This window comes from Hyalella azteca, unplaced genomic scaffold (genome assembly GCF_000764305.2).
Source record: "Hyalella azteca isolate HAZT.00-mixed unplaced genomic scaffold, Hazt_2.0.2 contig10293, whole genome shotgun sequence".
NCBI lineage: Eukaryota > Metazoa > Arthropoda > Malacostraca > Amphipoda > Hyalellidae > Hyalella > Hyalella azteca.
In genome coordinates, this window is record NW_025940338.1 from 27,891 (window position 1) to 53,702 (window position 25,812).

At 38.0% G+C, this 25,812-nt stretch overlaps 1 protein-coding gene across 1 annotated transcript; it reads left to right on the forward strand.

Annotated features, from left to right (window-relative positions):
* The first annotated feature begins 1,372 nt into the window (after window positions 1–1,372).
* Window positions 1,373–15,882, forward strand: LOC108678056 (degenerin-like protein asic-1). Its single transcript, XM_047882364.1, has 11 exons — window positions 1,373–1,433; window positions 1,591–1,795; window positions 8,245–8,392; window positions 10,213–10,380; window positions 10,643–10,720; window positions 10,927–11,074; window positions 12,148–12,220; window positions 13,985–14,089; window positions 14,402–14,483; window positions 14,851–15,073; window positions 15,803–15,882. The coding sequence occupies exons 2-11, from the start codon at window positions 1,602–1,604 to the stop codon at window positions 15,880–15,882; spliced, it is 1,299 nt and encodes a 432-aa protein (XP_047738320.1). The 5' UTR covers window positions 1,373–1,433; window positions 1,591–1,601.
* The last annotated feature ends 9,930 nt before the right edge of the window (window positions 15,883–25,812 follow it).

The window sequence follows — 25,812 nt, forward strand, 5'->3', positions numbered from 1 at the left end:
CTGCGTGATTTTTCGCAAATTTCTGTTAATTCGTAATTGTTACGCACCTCAATCAATTAAAAAATCACTGAACAACTCTTGATCATTATGTGCATTTCATTTTGAGTTCATTGAAACCTTCAATTAGTTAAAAAGTGAATGGATGTATTTTTATCATGAATTTGCTTTCAGAATGTGCCGGCCTTAAAAATGTCAGCGATGATCCACTGGCAGATGGTGAGAATGTTGATGTGGGAATGTAAACTCTTCATATAAGGGTAAATTTAATTGAAATTTTCACTCCAACGACTTCTTAATAAATAACTCAACTAAATGGGTAGATTTTCTATTTTCATTCACTTAAACATACGAATGTAAATATAGCTGTGCGGGTGTTGATTGGTGTAAGGATCAGAATGCTATTACCGTACACAGAGAAAGCTCTTACCGTATGTTAAATTATCTGTATTTTGCGAATTGATTTACAGATATATGCCAAGAAAATTGCGACTCACAACCAAAAACTTTCGATTACAACGACTTGAGCAACGATACTAACAATGACAGCTCCACAACCTCGTTCTCGACATCGCAAGCATCTCCATCAACGACTCTCATCTCGCAAACGCAGAGTTCAACGGCCGAGCCCGCAGGTAAAGTTAGAGATCTTGCTAATTTAACAATTATTCTGAATTATGCCTATTGTATTGCTAATATTGCAACACTTAATAAATTCGATACGAAATCACAATTTCCCAAGTTACAAGAACTGTTACATTGTTCAAATGAATTCAATTACAAATCTCGATTTCTACTGCAGCAAGCACTTCTTCTACTGCATACGCAACAACCGGCGACACAAACTCGACTACAGAAGAAAGTTCCGCGTCGCCCGTTCGTAGGAGAAGACGTGCAATGCCTCCGCTGGTACGTGCTTCTTAAAAACTGTTTAACTTAAAAATTGTTATATAAGTTCACATACGGAACGGAAACTGTTCCTGATTCATGAACTCATTTTCATCGTGAACATAATAAATCCATTGCATCGCAAATGAAGAGATCTGGTTCAAAGAAAGCATTCAAATAAATGTTCGCTAATGCTTGACTCGTTCTCTTCTATCTCCATCAATTTACTTCTAAAGCACGGGACATGAGCCTAGAACTCATTATTCCTAATGTGTTATATCCTTTCATCGAGTCAAGATTCTTCACCTGAACTGGCAGTAACTTATTAAACCGATCAAAAATTTGATGTTTTTTTTTACAGATTTGAAGTTTATTGTCGGAAGCACAGCTTTTTGACATGAAATTTCTAAATATCTTCGGGACATTTTTGGCTCAATACAACTTGTCACTGAATCTTGATTTGTTATTATGCACAGTTTACAAAGAGACCTACATCAGCCCAACTGAGGTGAAGATTTCTTGTGCTTCAGGAAAATACACCCCTGTGGGTGAGTGAATTACATTATTTCTTTTCAAACTCAAATGAACTTGAAAACACATTACGGAATTAGGGAAAACAGTTTGGAAAAATAGTAATGTTTGTAGATGTTGCAAAAATCATGTGGCTTTTCAATTCTTTCCATAAATGTGTATTTGGCCTTTCAGATATTTCAGGAATGTGGCTGAATGGGACAGCACGGGAGATGTCCGCGAGTTTCCTAAAATTTAAAGTAAGCCAAAGCCGATCGAACGACTTGTCGGATCTCAGGGCACGCTACGCCCCCGACCTGGACGTGATCGAGAAGACGGCGAGGAAGCCAGAAGACTTCATCCAAGTGTGCAGCGTCGACAACGTCCATTGCAATTACAAGTAATTTTGCGTATATATGTATTATTGCAATTACTAGTAATGTTGCAATTACAAGTAGTGCTGCAATTACATGTAAGGTTGCAATCGCAGGTAATGTTGCAATTACAACTAATGTTACAAATACAACTAATGCTGAAATTGCAAGGAATGTTGCAATTGCAACAGCGTCTACATCATACCCTTGGAAAGCCAAAACTTATACCTTGTTCGTTATCTTCTTAAGATCTATTCAGTACACCTTATTCGCTGACTCATCTATCATATTTCAACAAAGGTCCCAGTATAATTACTTGTACGATTATGATGTTGATATTACTCTTAAGGGTAGGGTCCAACCCAAAAATTGAACTAGTTGCTGTAACATTTTCTGATCTCATTTTGTAGCTAGAAAATGGCACCTCTAACGCAACTTCCCTCACGTAAGTGTATGATTTAGTTTGTGCGTGGTAGTTTGTAACTTCTGAAAAATTAACATATTTCCACAATGGATATTAAGGTTTCTCTAAAAATATATTATTTATAGATTGTTTTTCAAGTTAAACTAAACAACACTAAGTCAGGCCGCGCATGATTCTATATATATATTTTACTTCTTTTTGGACCCGTTTCACTTTTTTTGCATTCCCTGGACAATTGAAATTTTCATATTACGACTTATTAAAAATCTATAGGTATCCTCTTTTATCTGAGCTACAACATCGAGAGACATATCATTAGATTCGTTATGCGTGTATCTAGTAAATATAGAAGCCCTTTTTCTGATGTATTCATTATTTGGATTATGTAATACATAAGCCCAACCAAAAATGTCTACAATATACGTATATTGTATGAATTGTATTGTATCTCCATCAAAGTAGAACTTGATGGAGAGAGAAAAGGAAAAATTTTTCTAGAAAAAGTAAAACAAAATCAGAAAAAGGCTTCAAGGGTCACTAAATAACTAGATTTGACACTAGGTTTAAATCGAATGATTTATCTTTCAATGTTGTAGCATGTAAACCATAAGAGGAAGAGGAAAACTTACATTTTCTAAAAAAAATTGTACGAACAAAATGTTTTTGTATTACGTTTGGCCGTGGAGTTTGGTTTTTGTATTGAGGTTGTTTGTATTAAGGAGTTTGGTTCTGGCCGTGATCGAGGACGAACGTACGTGTTTGCGGGTCCCAATTTTCTCACTTTTTACCATGCCGGTTTGACTTATCTCTCGAATTTGTACCGAAACAATTTCAGTGAAAGTTTCAATTTCAGTGCAGTTCAGTAAAAATGATGCGAATAGTGAGAAAAAGCGGCTAGTACAAGTATTTTATTCCCGAAAAACGCCAGTGCATGAAGTGAGGGCAAGCTTGTAGCTTGTTGGGAACCCTCGGCGACGGCCTATCAGCCGGAGAACAACGGTGCCTTGAACATGCTCAGGCCTTTTCTTCCTATACCCTCCACACCCTCTTGGCCCCTATCCCTCCCCCTCTCTACCCGTCTGTCGCGTCGATCCCTTGATTTCCCCAGCCCATCCCTGTCTTTCGCTCGCCAGCTACAGCTCAGCTGTTCCGCCAGTCGAAATTTTCGAGGGAACTTTACTATACTCAACTCAACTCAGTTTTGTATTTTTCTCCGTTCAAGATGTCTAGTTCGTGCATTTTATAATGGCTGGACAGAAAATAAGAAAATGGTCGAAAAGCCCTCTACGGCCTCTAAAAAAATGCAACCAAATCAGCCCAGCTAGAGATGAAAGTTTGCAACTACTGCAAAGTGATTTCTCTGAGCGAAGTCCAGACGGTCACCTGTGAACGATGCGAAGATCTCATTTGTATCAGCTGTTCGAAGTTGAACTCTGAGTACTCATTTCTCCAGAAATCTAAATTACTTCATTGGTTTTGCCGTGATTGCGAAAAACCAACTCTTGGTGCTCGAAAAAGTGAGGAGTCGGTAAAAAGCACGGCAATGAGTCGACATCGTTGAATGATGTAGTCCTTGAGTGAGATGGTGCGCTCGCTTAGTGACAAATTGAGCTCGCTATGCAGTGAGCTGACTAAAGTGAAGTCTCAGCTGAAAAATATGGAAGAAATGGAAATAAAGAACAAGAGAGCTGACTTATCTGAAGTCGCTAGCGAAAGCTCACGTGAATTACTTGATAGAGCACGTAGGAAGGCCAACCTGGTTTGGTTTGGGATTCCCGAAAGTACCGCATCTGATGAGTAGGACCGAGTGATGGATGACACGGCATTTGTTGTAGAATGTTGCAGCAAGGTACTCAAAAAACCGATTGATGTTACATCGTGCAAGAGGCTACGCTCGAAGGATGCTGCTGCCAAGACCTGCAGACCTCTTTTGGTGACTGTAAAGGATTCTGCTCAGGTCTGGAGCGTGCTGAAAACGGCGAAAAGCTTGGAGAATCCGCTCATTACAAGTCAGCCTTTGCAAAGAAAGATTCCACCCCTTTAGAGAGGGCGGTTTTTCTCAAGAAGAGGCAGGAGAGAATCAGGCGGAAAGGCACGGATAATCAGGTCAATCACTTCCAAGCTGTCAAGACAACACCGGCTGCTCACGGTCAGTCAGAGGAGATGGAGGGCTAGTAATTAGTAGGAATGATGTCCGTAGATTAAGGCCTGTAAATAATGAAGGAAGTAACCGCATACAACAAAATGAAAATGCACTAAAAGTTTTGAAAATATTTACACGAACTCGGATTCCGTTTTGAACAAAAAAAGTGAACTGTAAACTGTGATCGCAAACGAGTGTATAGACATTATTTGTAGTACAGAAACACTCCCTAAAAATCACGGGGGAAAATTGTACCTGTTGAATTTCAGTTGCCAGGTTTTGATTGTTTTCATAACTTAAATGAAGAGCAGTGCAGTAAAGGTGTAGCTCTGTGGGTTAGAACCTCTTATGGAGCCCAGTAATTTAAATTATCTGCAGAGTATCAATCAGCTTGAGAATCAGTGTGGTGCGAACTTACTCTAAAAGGCAAGGATAGCCTCCTCTAGGGGTCATTTATAGATCACCTAACAGCTCCTCTGATAACAATAAAGTACCAAACAGCCTTTTACCGCGCATGACTTTCAGCAGATCGCATACGTTGATCGTTGGTGACTTTAACCATCCAGAAATAGACTGGGCAGATGAATCTTCTACAAGAAATGGGAATCATCCAGCATCCCAGTTCTTGGAGTCTGTGTGAGACTCATTTTTAATCCAGAACATCACCAAGCCAACCCCCCAAATATTCTAGATCTTGTGTTTACTAGTGAAGAATCAGTGAATGCCCAATGCCCAATCTCCATTGGGCAAAAGCCACCACCAATCATTGTTTTTCAGTATGAAGTGCTGTGCAGGAAAGACGCTTCGGAAACGTGAACGTTTGAACTTTGCGAAAGGCGACTATGATAAACTCCGTGAAGCAGTGAATGCGGCGAATATTTCGGACTGTATTAAGGACACGAATGTGGCTGATTCATGGTCATTTCTCAAAGACACGGTTATGTCTGCAGTTAATGACTGTGTACCTAAGATTACGCTTGGAGGAGTCAAAAAGTCCCAGGGGATGAGCAGTACAGTTAAAGCTCAGTTAAAGACCAAGAAGGAAGCCTACAAGCGTTATTTACGAACTAGCCGTGATTCTGATTATAACCTGTATGCAAGATCTCGAAATCAAGCTAAAAAAGTCTGTCGCACTAAAGTGAAAAACTTCGAAAAAAATATTGCTAAATATGCAAAAAAAATCCGAAAGCCTTGTTCTTTACGTTAGTTCGAAGTGTAAGACAAACGACGGCATATCTGATTTGAAAGTACACCAACGAAAGATTTCCTCTGATGGGGGCAAGGCTAACGTTCTTAATCAGTTCTTCAGCAGTGTGTTCACAGATGAGGACTTGAACAGTATTCCAGATATTGAGGAGCGCCCAGTCGGCTCGAAGTTAATAGCTTGTGAAATACACGAAGAAGAGGTTCTCAAACGCCTGGTAGTTCCAAATCCCAACAAGTCTTGTGGACCAGACGGATTCCATCCCAGATTGCTCAAAGAATTAGCAGCCGTTCTGGCCGGCCCTTTGAGAGTATTCTTTCAAAAAAACCTTGAACGAAGGAACTTTGCCGTCCGATTGGAAAGAAGCTCATGTAACACCATTGTTCAAAAAAGGTGACAAAATTAGCCCCGGTAACTATCGCCCTGTCAGTCTGACAAGGATTGTTTGTAAGGTAATGGAATCTGTTGTGAGGGATAGGCATTACCTTACCTTATAGTTTATGCCGACGACACAAAAGTTTATAATACAGTGAAGGATGCGTCAAATATCGTGTAATTACAAGATCATCTAGACAGTCTAGTTAACTGGGAGGATACGTGGCAGCTGCGGTTTAATGCTGACAAGGGTAAAGTACTTCACCTCGGGAATTACAATGAGCAGCAAGATAACAGCATGACAAGACATGGTTACAACGAGAGAGTAATGATTGAAAAGCCTTGTGTGGAAAAAGATCTCGGAGTTTATGTCGACAATGAGCTGAAATTTTCTAAGCATGTTGAAACGTAAGCATATACATCCAACGAACTTCTTGGTCTAATCAGACGCTCTTACAAGTTCCTAGGTGCAGAAGCGATTAAGAAGTTGTTTGTTGCTGTCGTGCGCCCAAATCTTGAATTTGGAAACGTTATGTGGTCACCGCGATTTGAAAAGGACAAAAATTTAATAGAGAATGTTCAAAGACGTGCAACAAGCATAATTTCAGGCTTGAAGGGCAAGTCCAATGAAGAAAGATTAAAGATTATGAAGCTCCTAAGCCTCAGTTATCGACGTCTGCGTAGGGACCTCATTGAAGTATACAAGTTTACTCATGGTTTATACAAGGTCCCCGAAGGATTACTAAAATTTGAAACAAGAACCAACACCAGGGGCCACGGCTATAAACTAAAAAAACTGCGCTGCAACTTGTCCACGCGACAAAATTTCATCTCGCTTCGAATCACCGACATGTGGAACAGCCTCCGTGATTACATCGGTTGCGCTCCGAGCAGGAACGCATTCCAGAACAGGCTAGATAAAGCTATGGAAAAATATATGTTCAGACTTGAAATGCCTAGCACCATATCGAACCCGGTGGAAGTCTAGTAGCTATTTCAGGTTAATCCTAGTTATTCCTAACAAAATTACTATTAATAAATATCAAAACTCGAATTTATATATCACAATATAACTATTCACAATCATCACGCACTAATTTACATGTCACAATAAATAAGGTCACAGAATTAAGGTTCACCAGCAGTGAAGTGCAAAGTTCTTCACGACTAATAGAATGAAAGTGACGCGCTTCGGATAATCAGGATGAACAGGCTTTTTCTCTAAATGAAAATGCTAGTAAAACCGAAAGACAAAAACATTAATGGAAAAATGAGTACAAATTTAAGACCAAAATATAAGAAATAACTGTTTCAATGATCGCCAAAAAATTATAAGGAAAATCGCGGTACAAAAATTAGAGACGCATGAGGCGCGGCTACAATATATTTTCCATAGCTTTATTATTATATCTTATTTCATTTCGGAACCTTCTCGTTATTTTTTTGTCAGTCTGCTACTTTTTGTTGCGGGGTTAAATAATTTGCAATCTATTCAGTTGCGTTGCCTTTTTAGTTTCGACCCTAGCTGATATAGGCTAAGAGGTCATAGTAAGCGATCATTAAACTCCCTTCAAATTTGCCATCATTAAACTATCTTCAAACAAATCTAATCTTACCCATCATGCTCATTGGTTCATTTTACCACATTTTTAAATAGACAATAACTTAATAATACCGAATTTCTCTTTTGCGACCTTCACTCTTTGTATGCTATATACACTAGTGTCTCCAAGAAATAAAATTATCCTTTTATATTTTTAAACAAAAAGAGCGAATCTCATCTCTAATAACCAAAAAGACCACCCAAAAAAATGTTTGAGAATATGACTCTCCCATCGTTATTTAATGAAAGCAACTGCAATTGAAAAATTGAACGAATGAAAAATAAGAAGCAATAATGATATCTATGTGTGCGACGTTCGAATTACGTACATAGTTTTTAATACTACTCGACAATATATACAGCTGTACGTACAGGATACAGCTAACTTCAATTAGCTGTGACTTATTTCACCAATAATTAATGTGATTATTAATCGCGTAATAAATAAAAGAAACCATGGGCCTTGCTTCTGCAGCTGACCAGTCTTAAGATGGAGACCTGAGAAACAATCATCTGATAACTACTCTGGTGATCGATTTTCATGTCTTATAGGCCGTGTGAAAACAGTTACCCTCACTGACAGAGATTCTTCTTTTTGTCAGAGATTTCTGCAAATCCTATGTACGTGATACCATTCCATTTTATAGTATCATTAACAATTTTCATTAGAGTTTGAGGTATAATAATGGAAATAATGGCTTTTTGCTTTCGCCTTGACATTTTCAGACAATTTTACCCGTACACGACGAAGGATATGGGAGTTTGCTACACGTTCAACAGCCCACACCTCGTCAAAGTATCCAGCCCCAACGTCAGCATCGAAGACCGCAGAAAAAACTTCAATCCCAGAGCTTCGTTCAAAACCGGACCGCAGGTCAGTGCTGATGGGTGGACGTTTTTACGTTCAAAATTATTAAATTTGAGAACTGAGGTGCAATAATTTTCATCAACTTTTGTTTTCCACGTAATAGAACAGTATTATTTGAATTTCAAATTTAACTCAATTGATCGAATAAAAATGGATTATTTTTAAATGCTTATACACTATGCTACATGAATAAATTAAACATAATTATAAATCAAAATTATATCTAAAATCGATAGAAGAGCAAATAATATACGGCTGTAAATTAAATGTTTATTTTATACAGGTAATTCTCAATACTCTATAACCGATTTTCATCAATTCAAAACATCATACAGAAGTTTCGATGAGTATTTCTGATAAGAAAATATCGTAGGAAGAAAATACAAACCATGCAAATCGTATCAGCAGAAACTAAAGAAAAGAACCATTCTTCCGAGGAAACAATATCAATAAACGTGGGCATTACTTATACAGGCGAAAAACCTTTTTCATACAATCCCTTACTACGTGTTAGGATAGATAGATTTTTAACACAAGTTGTAGTGTTCCTAAAAATACACATTGTCATGAAAATTATCATGATTCAATTTGAACCATTGTTGTGTCCACCACCTTATACCGAAGCTTTAAGTCAAGAACAGCGATGAATTTGCGCACGTCTTTGGCTCAGTAGCTCAAGTTGATCGACTCCTGGTACGGAAGGACGATTTGTGGCGGCGCTTCCTAAGTGGTCGTGGACTGTGCAGCCCAGAACTCAGAATTCATCATAAGATTAAATATCATGCCACATAAATCAGCGCTAATGCACACTATACGAATGCGCGCTTACGAGTGTGAGTTCACTATTCGTCATACTTTACAGGGTCATCAATATTTAGCGTTACAACTTTGAGTGGTTAGAACTATGAAATGAAACACAATTGTGAATGTTTTTATGTAAGCAGAAGTTCAGAGAGACAATTCCCACAATTTCATTCAATATGTCCACCATCTGCATCAATAACGAGTTGTAGACGCTTAGAGAAAGCCTTACACGAGTCACGAATGACACTTTGCGGGATTTTGGCCCACTCCTTCAGCAGTTTGACATCTAGGGCGTCCAAACTGCTATGGTGAACGATCGAGACCTTGCTCTCAAGGTATGACCAGATCCCAAAATCCAGAGGATTCAGATCGGGTGACGATGGGGGCCATTCATCTTTGGTAATGAAGTGGGGAACATTCTCGGACAGCCACTCCTGTGTCGATTTGGCCCAATGGGATGGTGCAGAGTCCTGCTGGAACGACCAGGGGCGTTTTTTGAAATGCTTCCGTGCCCAGGGCAACAATGCACCAACAAGGATGGCATCTCAATAGTTCTACTGATTCAATTTCACCCCTTTGTGAACAAAAAAGAGGGGACTCCTTGAGGACTCTGTTACGACAGGCCAGACCATCACTGAGGTCGGGCATTGCTTCCTAGTCACCACACGGGATCCTTCGTCCCATTCTTCGACCAAATTCGATCATTTTGGGAGTTGAAGTGGTGTTCAACATTGGATATCTTCTCTTCACTGAAAACGAGGTTTGGCAGCGAGCCATCATGAATGCGGGAAAGAAGAATCTCGGATCTTTGGAGGCGTTTGTCAACAACTTGAGCAGACAGTTGGTGTTTTTGGCATGCTTGAATGGGGACAACTTTAGATCCTTTGCGAGTGTATTGATTTTGGAAAAACAATGTAACGCTAAATATTGATGACCCTGTATAAAAAGCACACGTCCTTTGCCACGTTTCCAACCTAAATACCTAAAAACATCTTTGTTTTCCTTGACAACGACACGACCAGAGCGGCCTGAGCCTGACGCTGAACCTGCACGCGGCGAGCTACCTGTCGTTGCTATCGCCCTGGTCGGGGCTGCGCGTGGTGCTGCATGAGCCTTGGCAGGCGCCCTTCCCGGCCGATGAAGGCTTCAACCTCGCCGCGGGACTGTCGCACTCCATCTCCGTAACCAAAGTGAAACAAGAGTGCTGTAAACGTGCTGTAAAGGCAATTCTGACTATCGATGAAAATAAATCAGAGATTGCTAGTAAAAAAAAGAAAATATTTATTTGTACATGCAGTTCATGTTTAGCTCTGAAATAATATTAGAAGTATTCTGGAAATATTTGTGATCCTTTTTTGAAAGTGATTCAATCACTGCAGAAGTCCGATCCATGGCGGTAAATAGTTCGAAACTCAATTTATTTATTATGCTTTGAAAAAACTAATCCCGCAGACTGTGATGCAGCGCATAGGATCCCCGTATGGAGAATGCTCCGATGACAATACTCCGATGTTTGACTACTCTGAAGCGGTAAACCTTCTACTGCAACCGTTTTTATTATCCTGCAATATGAAAAATAAATGGCCAATAGATTGACACTATGTGGACGAAATCTAACTCACACATTTTTGAGTGATTAGGTTTAAAACTTTGATCAGGTCATGGAACGTAAAACAGTACCTCCAGTTGCAAAACGTATGGTAAAATTCTATGAAAATTTCCTCCTCTCCCCGTAGCTGTGCATTAAGCTGTGCATTGAACGCGAGTTCCGGCGTCGGTGCAACTGCACAGTCAACGAGGGCCCCGCCTTCGACTCCCTCGGCGACGAAGACGAGTTCAAGGCCAAGAAATTCGGGAAGTGCGACTCCTTCGACCGCTTTCAGGGTGAGAACGATTAGATGGCGACATTGTTATTTTCCATTTATCGATAGATGAGATTTCCATAATCGTCATGATTTAGCAAGAACCGGTAATACATACACCGGTCGAAGAGAAACAACTTGTTCGTGATGTAGGAGTGTTGATGAATACTCAGGTCAATTTTGGTGATCACATAACGGCAATAACCGCAAGAGGTAGGCGACAGATGGGGTGGATCTGGCGAACGTTCAGAACAAGAGAAGCGGAACCGATGATCACACTCTTTAGAGCCCTTGTAATACCAATTCTCGAATACTGCTGCCAGCTCTGGACCCCGTTCACACTCGGCGCAGTGCGGCAACTGGAAGGTGTCCAGCGAACCTTCACTTCTAGGATCAGAGGAATGGAAGAGTTGAACTACTGGGAGAAGTTGAGGCGCCTGGGTCTGTACTCACTGCAGAGGAGACGGGAGAGGTATGTCATTCTGTACACATGGAAAATGATAACCGAAATGGTGCTAAACTTCGAGAGCGAGACCTTCAGGATTGAGACATATCACAACGAGAGAAGGGGGAGACTGTGCAAGATCTCCCCATTACGTAACAGATCCGCAGTCAGATTTCAATTCCTGTGGCAAGGATCACTTTCCGTGGCAGGGCCAAGGCTGTTTAACATCCTACCAAAGGATCTAAGAGAGGGGGAGTTCACCCTGGAGAGCTTCAAGAGACAACTGGACGTTTTCCTGGGCACAATCCCAGATCGACCTCCCCTGCAACACTAGCGGCGAGAAGCAAGCAACAGCATCGTGCATCAGGTGGCCCAAATGAGTGCGGATGAACGGTAATCAGAGCCGGCGATCCATCGTGGCCTGGGACTGCTATGTACCAACCAAGTACCAAGATTACCATATCGATATCAGCAGGCAGCCTTGTGGAGTCATTCACCATGAGGGTTATAACCCGTATATCATATCTGAAGTTTTCATTTTATATTGTATCCTCGAACTGCATACCCTTTGGTGCACATTCATAATGCAATTCAAAATATAGCTAAAAAGTAAATGACCTAGGAGTTATTTTTTATTTGTTCACCGCCAGGTTTGTGTATGGAAGCCGTGGCCTACATGGCAAACACCGACATATTCAACTGCATCTGTCCCCCCGCGTGCACGTGAGAAATTAACATAGGTGTGATCACACACGAAAAAGTGAGTGTTGAACACGGGTTGTCATCACGCGTATTCGTACGCTACAAATTTTAATAATCAATCGGCAGCCTAGCCTAAGTGAATAATCTGTTCTCAAGGCTAGAACAGATTGGACACATTGTATTAAAATAGAATGCATGCATTATTACATGCATAATAATAATAAAGGCATTTTTCCCCACATAAAACAGAAAGTTGAGGATATTTTCATCTCAATAAATATGGTAATGTATTTTAACATCCCAGCGTTTTTGAACATTTGTTGAAATGTCGGCTCGTGCTCTTCGTGACATATACAATATTTAAATCCCTGGCTCGTCAAGTCTACTAATTTAATAAATTTCTCACTTCGTGGATTGGCAAACGCGCAATGAAAACCATAAAAGATAAGTAATTGCTCGAAACTATCGATTTCAACAAGAAAAAAACCCACCTTAGACATGCTCTCGACCGATTTCAAATACATGAAAGTGTCCCTCAGTTAGTACCGCAACACCCTACTCATCGGGGTCATCCATACTGCAACAGAATCATTCACTGTTGAATACAATTTTCATATCAAAAGTGCCGTAGACAAACGAAGCAAAATTTAAACTTTAACCCGTCGCCCATCCTGGCCTGCAATTGAAACGCAACATGTTCGGATGACAATAATGATTGTGGAAGATATGGAATATGAGAGTCCAAACCTATAATATTTTCAAATGTAAACATATATTAATGTTCAGGGCGCTTAAAAAAAACTTGCACCCATATCAAAACAATAATTTATCACTCACACTGCACGACACCCATTTTCAACAACACCCACATACACACATGCAATGGGAACATACACTGGCATCCAGAAATGTTATCAATTCAAACACCAAAACGCACATTTATGCAACTCCATAACACTATCCTGGTCTAAAACATCATACTCAACAAATCCATGAAATATTATCATTAGCACCGGACACTCACTGCACAACGCCCTTGCATAAAAGCATAAAATAAACAAAGCTCTACAGGCAACGAATAAAACAAGAACTGGAGCTTCAAATGAATACAAAATAATGTAATGCGCAAAAATAACCAACATAAAATAAAATAAATTGGATAACACAGCCTTTAGCGAACATATACAAAACAAATTGAGATGTTAGCATCTGCATACACCCTGAACTGCAAGCATACCCGTTCACAGTGCCAGCCTAAAGCAAGATAATATGTGTTTAAAAATTACTTTTTAACTACAACACTTCTAAAGAATCCTGGGTCTCCGATGTTACACACGTGCAATTAAATTTCTAATTTTATTATCATATATAAAAAATTAATTTTAAATTTTAAAAAATTAAATAAAATTTTACTTTTAAAAATAAAAAAGTAAATATTTCAAAATTATTTATTCTGTTAATTGAATCATGCATTGTCTCTAACTTTACGCAAGTGTGCAAAATTTCAGATCGATTGGACATTATATATCGATTATAAGATTTGTAGCAGACAGACAAACAAACAAATAAACTTACAAACAAACAACAAGAAGTGAAGTTAAGAGAAGTGTTGTAATAAAAAAAAAGCTTTGGCTCCAATACTTGGAGCCGAAGCAGGAAATAACTAACGTTTGATCGGTAACTTGATTATAAAATGAACAAAAAATTCAAACAATGTCAATGATCACCTAAATTTATCAATTGAGTGCCCGCCATGAACTCAATCTGTTCACTCACCATTGACAGGGAGGTGCGTTACTCAGCTCTCATATCGTCCACAAATGTCAACCCTGAGTTCCTCAAAATCGTCCAGAACATCAAAAAGTTCCCAATGGGCGTGGACTTGTGTGGGTAAGTGATAAGCACTTGATTGATTATTTTCAAAGAGTGGTGGATGATCGCATGGATGATCTCAATAAAATATTTTTTGGAATGTCGATCTTCGACAAAACAGATTCAAACAAATCTGATAACAGATTTTAGCAGAATATAAAACAATATATTCAGCCATTCTACTAAAATATGTGCTGCAAATCAAAATTGATGAAAAAGAGATTGTAAACTAATTATTTATACATATAAACCTTATTTTGCATCACAGTGATGCACGCAATTAAAAATTGGTATAGATACTTATATATAATTACGAATTTTTTTGCACAGGGACTTAAATTCGACTGTTCGCCTTCAGATCTACCTTGCGTCTTCCTCGTACCAAGAAATTGACGAGTCTCCCGCGTATACTGTGCGTGAAATAAGATCATATAAATTTGCAAGGCACTTACGTGACGAAATGATCATGTATTTTTATATAAATTAGTGTCTAACTTGCAAGTATCTCCATTTCAATATTTCTTAAATTATGCGCGAATTTAATTTACGCCGCATTATTAGGCAGCATTGTCCGAGCCTATTTTATTTTGAACAACCACAACCGCACAATGAATTTATAACTTTGATATTCCTATCAATAACATTTTGATACCGGCGAATTTATTGTTTGTAGCAATTGGATGAATCATAACGTACAGTTGTTAACAACATCGGTGTAAAATCATCCGATTTCTAGTAATTTTCGCTCTGACTCATGCTTAAATTATTTGCGTTGACAGTGGACAACTCTGGTCGCAAACTTGGCCGGCAACTTGGGCCTTGTTGGCGTGTCGCTGATCACCTTCTTCGACGTGGTCTACTACTTATTCGACGTGTTCCTGATCCTGGTGTGGCCGCGCTGCTACGACGTCTCAGAGGGCGTCACCAAGTCCGTCGCTCCCGTCAAGAAAATTCCGAAGAAAATCATCATCTTGGCCGGTCCTCCGGAGCCGCTGCCACACGGTAGGAAATGAGGCACTGCCACTGAGAAAACATTTCTTAGTTCACTGGGCTTCTCTTACAATTTTTTAATCGAATTCACAATGACCTGTTTTCGCTGGTGGCTGAAATCCAACTTCTTTAGAATATCAGTGGTATTGACCGCATATCAGATTTAGTTTTGTCAACGTAATTGAATCAGTCACTTGACAAGCCGTGTTGTTTTGCTCACCATGCTCCAGTAAGCGGAAAAATAACTATCCATGACAGTGGAGCCTTTCATTAAGTTTCATTGTGTTCTACAGTCAATTTACTCATAAAATAACTGAATGATTGGGCGTAACTCAATCTGAAACTGATACAGGTGGAACGACACTGTAGGATTCATTCTAATTTAATTTTTCCGGACTTCACTTAATTGTTTTCTTTTTATCCGTATTCATATGAGATCTGCCACAATTTGGAAGGAAAGTTCACAAAGTCAGTCTGACTATTCTAAAAAAATTATGGTCGCAGACATTCTATTCGAGTATGGTACTTACTTCATTTGTCCTTACGTTATATCGTTCTACAAGCCTGCAGTCATTATTTCTCAACATTACACTCTAAGTACCCTACCCAAGCACTACCATATTTCAACTCCGTTCATGTTCCATGTCGGCCCTCGCTTAGGAAACATTCTCTCATATTCATAAAAACTTTAATTATACACCAGTCTGTTGGAATAGTTATTAATGTCATTGATTCTCACAGGAAAGCCTGTCAAGAAGCGCCCACTGAGGTCAAGTGCCCGATGGTCTGAACGCTTCAACAAAGTCTTCATGAGCCACTGAAAATGACAGAAGTTTCCATTGCGTTACAAGTGAAAACGATTTTCATTTCAAAATATGTTCATGAAAAAGTACATGTCAAATTGCACGGACTTGGCTGTCGTCAAATTCCTCAAATTACAGTATCTGCCTCAGTATCATATAAAAAAATTCTGGCCGCATCGATATAACCTAATTAGTTTGCATAATTCAATAAATTAGCTCATACGTTTCCGTTGAGCATGCATCGAAGGCTCTTCTTGGTCATCGGCCGCTCAGGACGCCAATGACTCGCAAGCTGCCATGTCATGGAGCGATCTGAGCCTTCACTTCATCGTTGCCGCTCAAATTGATTGCCGCCCTCGGACCTCCGCCAACTCTAAACCGAGGTTTCAGCTCAGCAGATATTGCAATTTACGCGTAAACTGTCTCAGAAAATTAATATTTAATATTTAAATAACGTACATTAGATGAAACATCTATACAAAATCTTGTGTTGAAAGAAGGTCTGAAACATCGCACACGAGGCTATCGTGTGCTGCTTTAACCTGAGGCCGTTAGCTCTGGACAAAAATCAATTGACTCAAACTTCTTCGATGCAACAACGCCCATGAATCCAACTAACGCTATTTATAGATGATTTGTGCGAATTTAGGTATTGCCTTTATCTTACTGCGAGTGATTTCATATAGATCTGCCTGAAGCCAGTTAGAACATCATTTTTATCTAGACGTGATATTTTGTCTTGGCAGTTGAAGCACTCCATCTACGAAGCATCATTTTCCATTTACTATGTGGGGCATAAGTGAATTATTTGTTTACTTGAATGATAATATTTTCAAAAAACACCTGTACATTTTGGTTACAGATCGGTATTATAATTTTCTTTTAGTATACATTTTTTAAAATTTTTACTTCACATTTAAATAACGGTAAATTATATCATTTTATGAAAAGTTGAAATTTATCCTCTGAATGTACTGCAAAAGTTATCTACGTTGATAATTTCAAATAGCACCCACGGTTGCACACGTATAACTTGTTCAATACATTGAATTTAATTCCTTATGTTTTACTCCTATTTAATTTTCATGCAAGCGGCTATTGTACTAGAACTAGCTGATGGCACGGCAGACAAAACATGAGCTAAACGAGAGATCGACATGAAAAGTTATTTTTTTAAAAATATTCCGATATTATAGCTATTTTGGATACACGCTCGAACAGCCTCCATATATATGCGGTGACAGGTGTTTCAAACACACAAACTCACACGCACACTCAAGTTACAAAAATAAACTTCAGCAGGTACATATAAGATATTTAAATAAAGAATTGTTTAATCCCTAATTATACAGACCATAATAGCTTGTAGTATGTGAAAATATAAGGTTATAAATACAAGTTTCAATAAAGTTTAAGTTTATTTCGCGGTTTACATTATAACCTCCGCAGTCCACATGTCTGTTTTTACATCAGTGGTGGTTATACATGTTGGTTTACTTGGCAGTTGAGATCATGTATGTATGTTTGAGATGAATAATTGAAACAGAGAGTTTCTCACATTTCAATGCGATTAATTAAGATATTAATTATTTTTACCCGCAAATGAGCACCCTGGCTTTATCGTAGCCTTAGCGACGATCTTCAACGTAGATAAAAAGAATAACAGATCAATAAAGTAACTGAGGACCAGATCGGCAATTGTGAACAACAAAATGGTACGGTGGAGACCATGAATATCTTCGAAAGCATTTTAGCTCATGTGCGTGTTTCTCTTATCTAACATGAATATCTTCGAAAGCATTGTAGCTCATGTGCGTGTTTCTCTTATCTATGGTAGTTGCTGCATGTACAAGATACGAGGATTTAAACATGTAGGTTTAATAAAATTGCATATTAATTCTACGAGAGCTATTAACTGCTACCAATAGCTACATCACGAGACCGGTCATGAACACTCGCTCGCCCCTGCAGTTCTAATCGGGCCGCTGTCTGTCTAGGTTCTTCATCTCGGTAGGTGAGTTCAGGTATGTGCATTGACTGCCCTTTAACTAAATGCCACCCGGATATGATAATATTATCCACTATAATATTTTTAAAATATAAACTAATTATAATAATAATCTATTTCGTATAACATTTAAAAACGAAATTAGGAGAGAATTATTGTAGTTTTATGATTTAGATATATGCCCGAATCACATTTTATGAACAATTTAATATACTTTAGTCAATATACTTTTTACTTTTGATGTTAATATAACATATAGTATTGTGACAAGAAAAAAAAACTTGAAATAATATTTTGGCTATATTGCAATCTTATTATTATTACAACACTTCTCTTTAACTTCACTTCTTGTTTGTTTGTCTGTCTGTCTGTCTGCTACAAATCTTATAGTCGATATTCTACACACTTCTACCTGTCCGATCGAGCTGAAATTTTGCACACTTGCGTAAAGTCGGAGACAATGCATGAATCTATTGACAGAATAAATAATTTGGAAATTAAAAAGAAAAATTTTAATTTAAAAAAAAGTAAAAAATATTTTTATCTTTCACAAATCTTATAATCGATATTCAACACACTTCTACCTGTCCAATCGATCTGAAGTTTTCCACACTTGCGTAAAGTCGGAGGCAATGCATGATCAATATTGACAGAATAAATAATTAATTTTTTTTTCATTTTTAAAATAAAATTTAAAAATTAATTTTGTAATGTTTGATAATAAAATTAGAAATTCATTGTACATGTGTAACATCGGAGGCACTGGATTCTTTAGAAGTGTTGTCTTTAAAAAGTAATTTTTAAACGCGTATTATTATAGAACTACTCTGAATACTCTGAATCAAGGTTACTTAAACCGCGTAGGTCCTCTGACTGATCGACGTCTATTTTTCATGCACTCAGGACAGAGCGCTAAGTATTTATTCCTCGATAAAAAGCATCAATCAAATTTTTCATTGCCCAGGACCGCGAAGACACAAATTCACGATGAGTTCGCCTTGGTCGGCGACCATGGAGGCCGAAGTTCACTTCGTGCGGAGCTCAAAGGACAACAAATGGGCCATGTATCATGGATACCTGGGGTGAGTGCAGCCACTTTTCTTCCAGCTCGATAGAAATGTGGAGAATATAACTCTGCATTTTTTTTTGTCATTCAGGATCTTGAAGACACAAATTAGCGATGAGTTCGCCAGGGTCGGCGACCATGGAAGCCGAAGTTCACTTCGTGAGGAGCTCAAAACAACCCTAGTGGAACCTATTGATTATACAGAATTGTCATGTTGAAAAATTCCACATTGATGGATGTAAATTCAATGATATCACGTCATGGATGAAAAGTCGAGTAATTGCGTCGTGCCATTGTTCTGCTAGTCAATCAGTTATGTTTTCACTGCATATTGTTTAAAAAAAAACTGCATGAGTAAAATAGGAGATCAAAGTGTATAACTATTCTTCAATCTGTTCTCGAATTTAATTGTGATCGATTGAGAAAGAAAGCGTTGATTATCATTTTACAACACTTCTCTTTAACTTCACTTCTTGTTGTTTGTTTGTTTGTCTGCTACAAATCTTATAATCGATATTTAACACACTTCTACCTGTCAAATCAATCTGAAATTTTGCACACTTGCGCTAAGTCGGTGACAATGCTTGAATCAATTGACAAAATAAATAATTTGATAAATAAAAAATTTTAACTCATTAAGTAAATATAAATTTTAATATTTTTAAATAAAAATATAAAATAAGAATTCAAAAATATTCATTGTACATGTGTAATATCGCAGACACTGGCCTCTTTAGAAGTGTTGTCTTTAAAAAGTAATTTTTTAACGCATATTATTACACTTCTCTTCAACTTCACTTGTTGTTGTTTGCTTGTCTGCTACAAATCTGGTATTCGATATTTAACACACTTCTACCTGTCCAATCGATCTGAAATTATACATACTTGCGTAAAGTCGGAGACAATGCATGAATCAATTGACAGAATAAATAATTCAAAAATTTTAGTTTTTTTAATCTTAAAAAATACAAAAAATCGATTCTTAAAAATATTTAAAAATAAAATAAGAAATTCATTGTAATTTGTACATGTGTAACATCGGAGACCCTTGCTTCTTTAGACAATGCATGAATCACTTGACAGAATTAAACAAAAATATAAAAATTAAACTTTTTTCAATATAAAAAATTGAAAAATAATTTTGTCTGCTACAATTCTAATAATAAATATTTACCACACTTCTACCTGTCCGATCGATCTGAAATTTTGCAAACCTTCGTAAAATTGGAGACAATGCATGAATCAATTAACAGAATAAACAATTTGTTTATAACTTAAAAATAAAATTACAAAATTCATTGTACTGGTGCAACATCGGAGATACTGGCCTCTTTGTCTTTGAAAAGTAATTTTTAAACGCATATTATTTAAGTTAACATTTTTGAGTAGCAATGAAATGTCAATGAGGTTTGAACTGAATATTTCAAATGCCAAAATTGGGAAAAAATTGCAATAGTGAGGTAATAATAACTCAACACTGTTTAAATTATGATTTTCTTATTCTCTGAATTTACAGGAGGGAAGGCGCGTAGGTATAAATTTATTCCCTCGACTTGTATTTAAGATCGATTGCCATGAATCAAGAGAGTTGAACAACGAATAATAACGTTGATTGATTACTTACAATCACGAAAATATAAAGAAATTTGTACAGTTTTCAGCCTGGTTGTTGTGAACGATCGAACAACATAAAACATCCTTATACTATAGACTTTTCTATTAGTATGTTAATGGTATCATGAAGGTGATCTACAGTGGTCATTATCTACTCAAGCGTGAAAATTAATGGCATTAATAATAACTAAATGCATCAGCAACACGTACAAGTTCACTGCTAAAGAGCTGCAAGGGTATTTAAGAACAGTCTTGATACAAAGAACTACATGGTTACTAAGAACTACATTGGTACTTAGAACTAAAGGGGTAATGAGAAATAAATGAGTATTAAAACTACGCGAGTGAGAAGAACTACATAGGTACCAATAATTGCATTGGGCACTAAGAACTATATATACATGGGTTCTTTATTAGAATTTCTTTGACACTAAAAATTATATGCATGGTACTGAGAACTGCTAAGCGCTATGAACTATTTGGGTCTAAGAACTATACATGGTTAAGAATGAGCACCTATAATCAGATGGGACGGGCTTTAGAATATCAATTAAGTTCTAATAAGGTTTGCTGTGCTGATTTATAACGTTGCTTCCGAATGGAATGTATTACTCTCATTATGAGGGGCAAGAGGGCAGAATAGGAGAATAATGGACACGAGATATTCCCCATGAAACGAAATTAATCTCAAATGTCTAAGCTTTTAAACATGTCATTTTGATGACGTTATTCTGCATGCTCTGAAACTTAATAGAGTTATATCGATAGCCGGATTTTATTTTTTCTGAAGACTTGTTGACATGGAAGAGGAACCATGAAGAATATTATTCATCCATGCCATACCCACGTGGGATGGATTTTTGTTGTTCGTACCATATAATTAGTAGAATTAACTACCTAAGAAATTAAAAAGAGAACTGATAGCATTCTATCATCGGAAAATGCTGATGTCTTCCCTTGATAAGAAAAAATGGCAATCCAGTCAATCATACGCAATTCAAGCCTGGAATTAGAAATATAATCTGTATAATTCCCGAAAAGTTATCATGTATCGATTGACTCATTGTTTTTGATTGCAGTTTCATTGTCTGGATTGTTTCATTCATATTTCACTCTTTATTATAATTTCTAAGTGAAAAAATATTGAAAATGGCGAGAATTCGGACACATTTGCTCTATACATGCGAAGTAATTCGATCATTTGTTATGAAAAGATTTTGGAAATAATTTGCGGCTTCAGTTTTTTAATGCAAAAATGTATTTTTAATGATATTTAGCGTCAATTTCCATTTGAATTCTAGTATTTACGAAACATCTCTCAATCAGTAGATCTGTCAATGCAAGTTATCAATGTCTTAACGAAAGCAGCATTGATGCTGGGATGAGAAAAGTCTTTAATTGGCTTCCTGGTATATGTTTACCTCACCGTGAAATGATTAATTTGAACCAGATTTTTGTTCAGACACCAAATTAAGCTGCTTTATCTAGTTAATATGTTAATATGCTAGTTCAAAGCTCTAGCAATACGAGGAGATTTCGTGAAGACTTGGCGATATACATATGCCCCGCATGGCTAGAAACGGTTGATAGTAAACGAGGGAATATTGTTTACTAGAAATAAACTGAAGTCGCTACTCGCGTTAAGCATATGCCTGACTATTTTGCATTGGCTGAGGAAAATCTAAAAATGTTCTACTAAACCAAACAGACTATATGAGCATAGTTACAGGAGCATTAAAGTTCTATTGAACCTTTCAAACACGATGTGAGTCAGTGATTCAGGAACGGCCAGCCTAGCCCTAGATTTCCCATCCACTTTATTTCAATAGTTGGCACTAAGTTCACGCAATGATAAAGCAATTTAAGAGGAATGAATTTATTGTGCTTTTGTCAGCAAAGTATTGATGTGTTTAACGCGCTTATCTATTCGTATGAATACAAAATATTCATGTTAATATTAAATGTACAAAAATTTACACGGGTAACTGCAGCAATAATTTTCTTTGCGAGCCCGTATGTCGAAAGCTTTGCAGCTATAAAACAAAGTCACGTGCAGCATACGGAAATAATGATCAAGTAATATTTTCAATAGCTTAATCGATGAATTCCATCATCGCTCGGGCCGGGACAAGCGATCCGCCGTGTGAAGGATAAATATATTGACACATTTAAAGGAAGGCGTGAGGTGATCTGTTAGTTCCAAAAACTGTGAGGCGATCGTGAGTTGCAGCTTTTCGTATTTCATTTGCAGACTCGTCTGAAAACCTGCAAAGCCTTCTTGCTCAAGACGCGCTTTATGTCTGTTCCGAGAATCGCGTGTTTGAAATCGCACTCCATACTTCGTCCGCAAAATTACAATGTATCACAATACAATCTCAATAATTTTAATGTAAAATTTTGTATTAATGTTATTAAAACCTAACAATGTACATACAAGCACGTGTAAAATGACTCCTCCGTCTCGGAATAATTTTCTCGAAATGAACCGGGACACACGGGACAAGACGAGAAATTACCGGGACAAAATAACGGGAGAGAGGGTTACATTTGTCCCGGAATAAACGTATGAACCCTGACAAGACTCGTGTCCCGGACTTTAAAACTTGTGTCCCGGAAATTATGAAACGATACGAGACAAGTAGAAATGAAACAAAAATTAACGTAACGATACGAGACACACCTTGAATATATTCGAGATGAAACGAGACGTTCTAAGCGAGTGGATTACGGAATAACAAGTAAACCTGATTGTTAATGAGCAGTTGAAGGTCATGTGCAGATGTGGCGACATTTGGCTGCCAAACTAATTTGGCAGTTAAATTAGTGGGCAGATTTGGCGATGTTTATGGCTGAATATTGAATGAATGATGTCGCAGTCTAGCCACTAACCGCGCCTTCCGCGAGAATTGTACGAGTTCAGTACGCGTTCCATACGAGTTCAGGCGCTCATCGCGAGTTAGGGACACAATCACATTGTCTATTAGACAGACAATTAGAAGACTGTGGAATGGTTCTATTTTCTCTGCTGTGCAAGATGCCAAAGAGTCAAAGGCAGCATGTGGAAATTTTTTAGGAGCCCAAAGCCGGTGAAACTAATGATGACAGAGGTCTAAGCCAGACCAGCAGCCGATGTAAACTATGTGGCAATATTTACAAGGCTAATGATGGGAACACATCCTCCAGAACCTCTGCCACTACAAAATATCATATAGCAGGTGCAAGTGTTACACTTCTTATTTCAAGATATCAAATGGAAATAAACCCAATGCAAGGGCAGTCACTCGAGACCCTGTTGCTGGACCATCTAGCTAGTGCTCCAACTGATGGACCTTAACTAGCGGAAACTCAATTAAAGTATAGACTTTGTCATTGAAGATTTTTCTTTATTCTTCATCATGAAAATATATATTTAATGTGCATTACAGTCAACATTGGAAGTGTAAAATAAAAAAATATGCAAATTTTCATTATAATTTTGATTTTTTTGTCAAGTATAAGTGCCATGTAAATCACGATATGTAGCAAAATTGCCGAGCCCACAATCGGAATTGTCAATGAGTACGTCTCAAGTTATTATGCAAGTCTGTAAACTAAAAACAAAGTCTACATCCCATCGTTAAGTGGTTCGTCTCGTTATGTCCCATTATAAAAGATATAAATTCCGGGAAATTTTAAACCTATTTCAACCGGGACGTCTTGTTTCGGTATCGTCCCGTAATTTCCACTGAGTGCTGAAAGTTGTCCCGGTTTTTATTGCGAACCGGGACAAAGCTGCTTGTCTCGTCTCGTCTTGTCTCGAATGGAAGAAAGATCCAAACGCAGGAGTCTACCGGTGTAAACAACCCATCAGGGACCGCTTCCTAATTTTACTACCGTAGAAGAGGCAAGTTTATTAGCACAAATAATTTTGTGCACAAAGAACAATCATGATAATTTGATAATTTAAGAGCGGTAATTTCATTGGAGTGATCAATTCTCTCTGTAATAATTCCGTAACAATTTTTTTATACAAAGTTCTGAAGAACTAAAAACTGTCTATTAATGATAACAATTGAGGCACTGGGATTTAATGTTGCACTGGGATACAGTTGGCAATAGGCTTCAGGCTAGAATGAGCTGCAGGGTGACACTAGGTTGCGGGTAGATATGGGTCTCTAATAAAGCTGGGTCTCGGGTAACACTGAGTCGCTTATAGAAATGGGTCTCAATAACCTTGGGTCTCGGGTAACACAAGGTCACTGGTAGCATTGGGTCTCAGGGAGCACTGGTTTTTTCGAAGTTTTTGGCTGTATTTGAAATTTGTATATCTATAATCATGAAGTATCACAGGATTTATATTCAAAGCATTCCGTTAATATTCATGAGGTCAACGGAAGTGTTGTAACTCGACCTTGTAACTGATTGTGCGACTTGAATGGTTATGCAACTTTTCAGAAGTTAGAAAACTGGCAATGAGTTGTGCGTGGTTGTTCACATTTTAAACAACCTTATATTATTCTAAATTACTTATTCATTATCTTTTGCTATGAAATAATCTACAGGTATTATTTAAACATAATGTTCTTAAAGCCATTCTGAAAAATGCGGCCATAATTCCTCTCGATCAGCGACGAAGATTCATGGGAACAACCGCCGTGGGACTTCGAGGCGCAGGTCGAGCCAGAGACCCGCTGGACGAAGGTGAAGACCCGCACCAAAGAGTTCCTGGAAACCGTCACTTTGGATGGCATAGGCCAGACATGCGGGTAACTAGAAGCATTTTAGTGTATTATATGAATTTCATACGAAGACTACAGATTGACTGAAAGTTTTCGACCAAGGTCAATCGACGCATAAATTTTCTGAATATATGATGAGTGTCACAGTAGGTACGTTGTTTCAGCGCCCGTCATTGGTTGCGTCGGCTGGTGTGGTTGACGTTCTTCATTCTGTGCTCGGTGTACAGCATCATGCAGTGCAACGACACCTACAATGAGTACATCCAGTACCCTAAAGCTGTGGCGGTTCAGGTGGGACGTTCAGAATATCTATATTTTAGGAACGTTTGGTATTTCTGTTGCATCCAGTGTGACAATGCTGCGCTGGTCGTGGCTGGACTACTAGTGTGATAATAACCGGCAGCTATCATTCTACAATAAAGCGCTTCCCCTGGAATTACTTATGAAAAAAGTTGCAGGAGGAATTTTAAGAGTGGCTGAGTCAAAGTCAGGTTGAGCTTGCTATATAGGTGCTTAAAAGCTGCACTTCAAGTTCGGCCGAA

Bases quoted from the DNA above. Each gene is read 5' to 3' on its own strand.
- LOC108678056 (XM_047882364.1), top strand. From the start codon at position 1,602: ATGTGGCTGAATGGGACAGCACGGGAGATGTCCGCGAGTTTCCTAAAA. The intron at 10,381-10,642 runs GTGAAACAAGAG...CTAATCCCGCAG, and splicing joins ACTCCATCTCCGTAACCAAA to ACTGTGATGCAGCGCATAGG. The intron at 15,074-15,802 runs GTAGGAAATGAG...TGATTCTCACAG, and splicing joins TCCGGAGCCGCTGCCACACG to GAAAGCCTGTCAAGAAGCGC.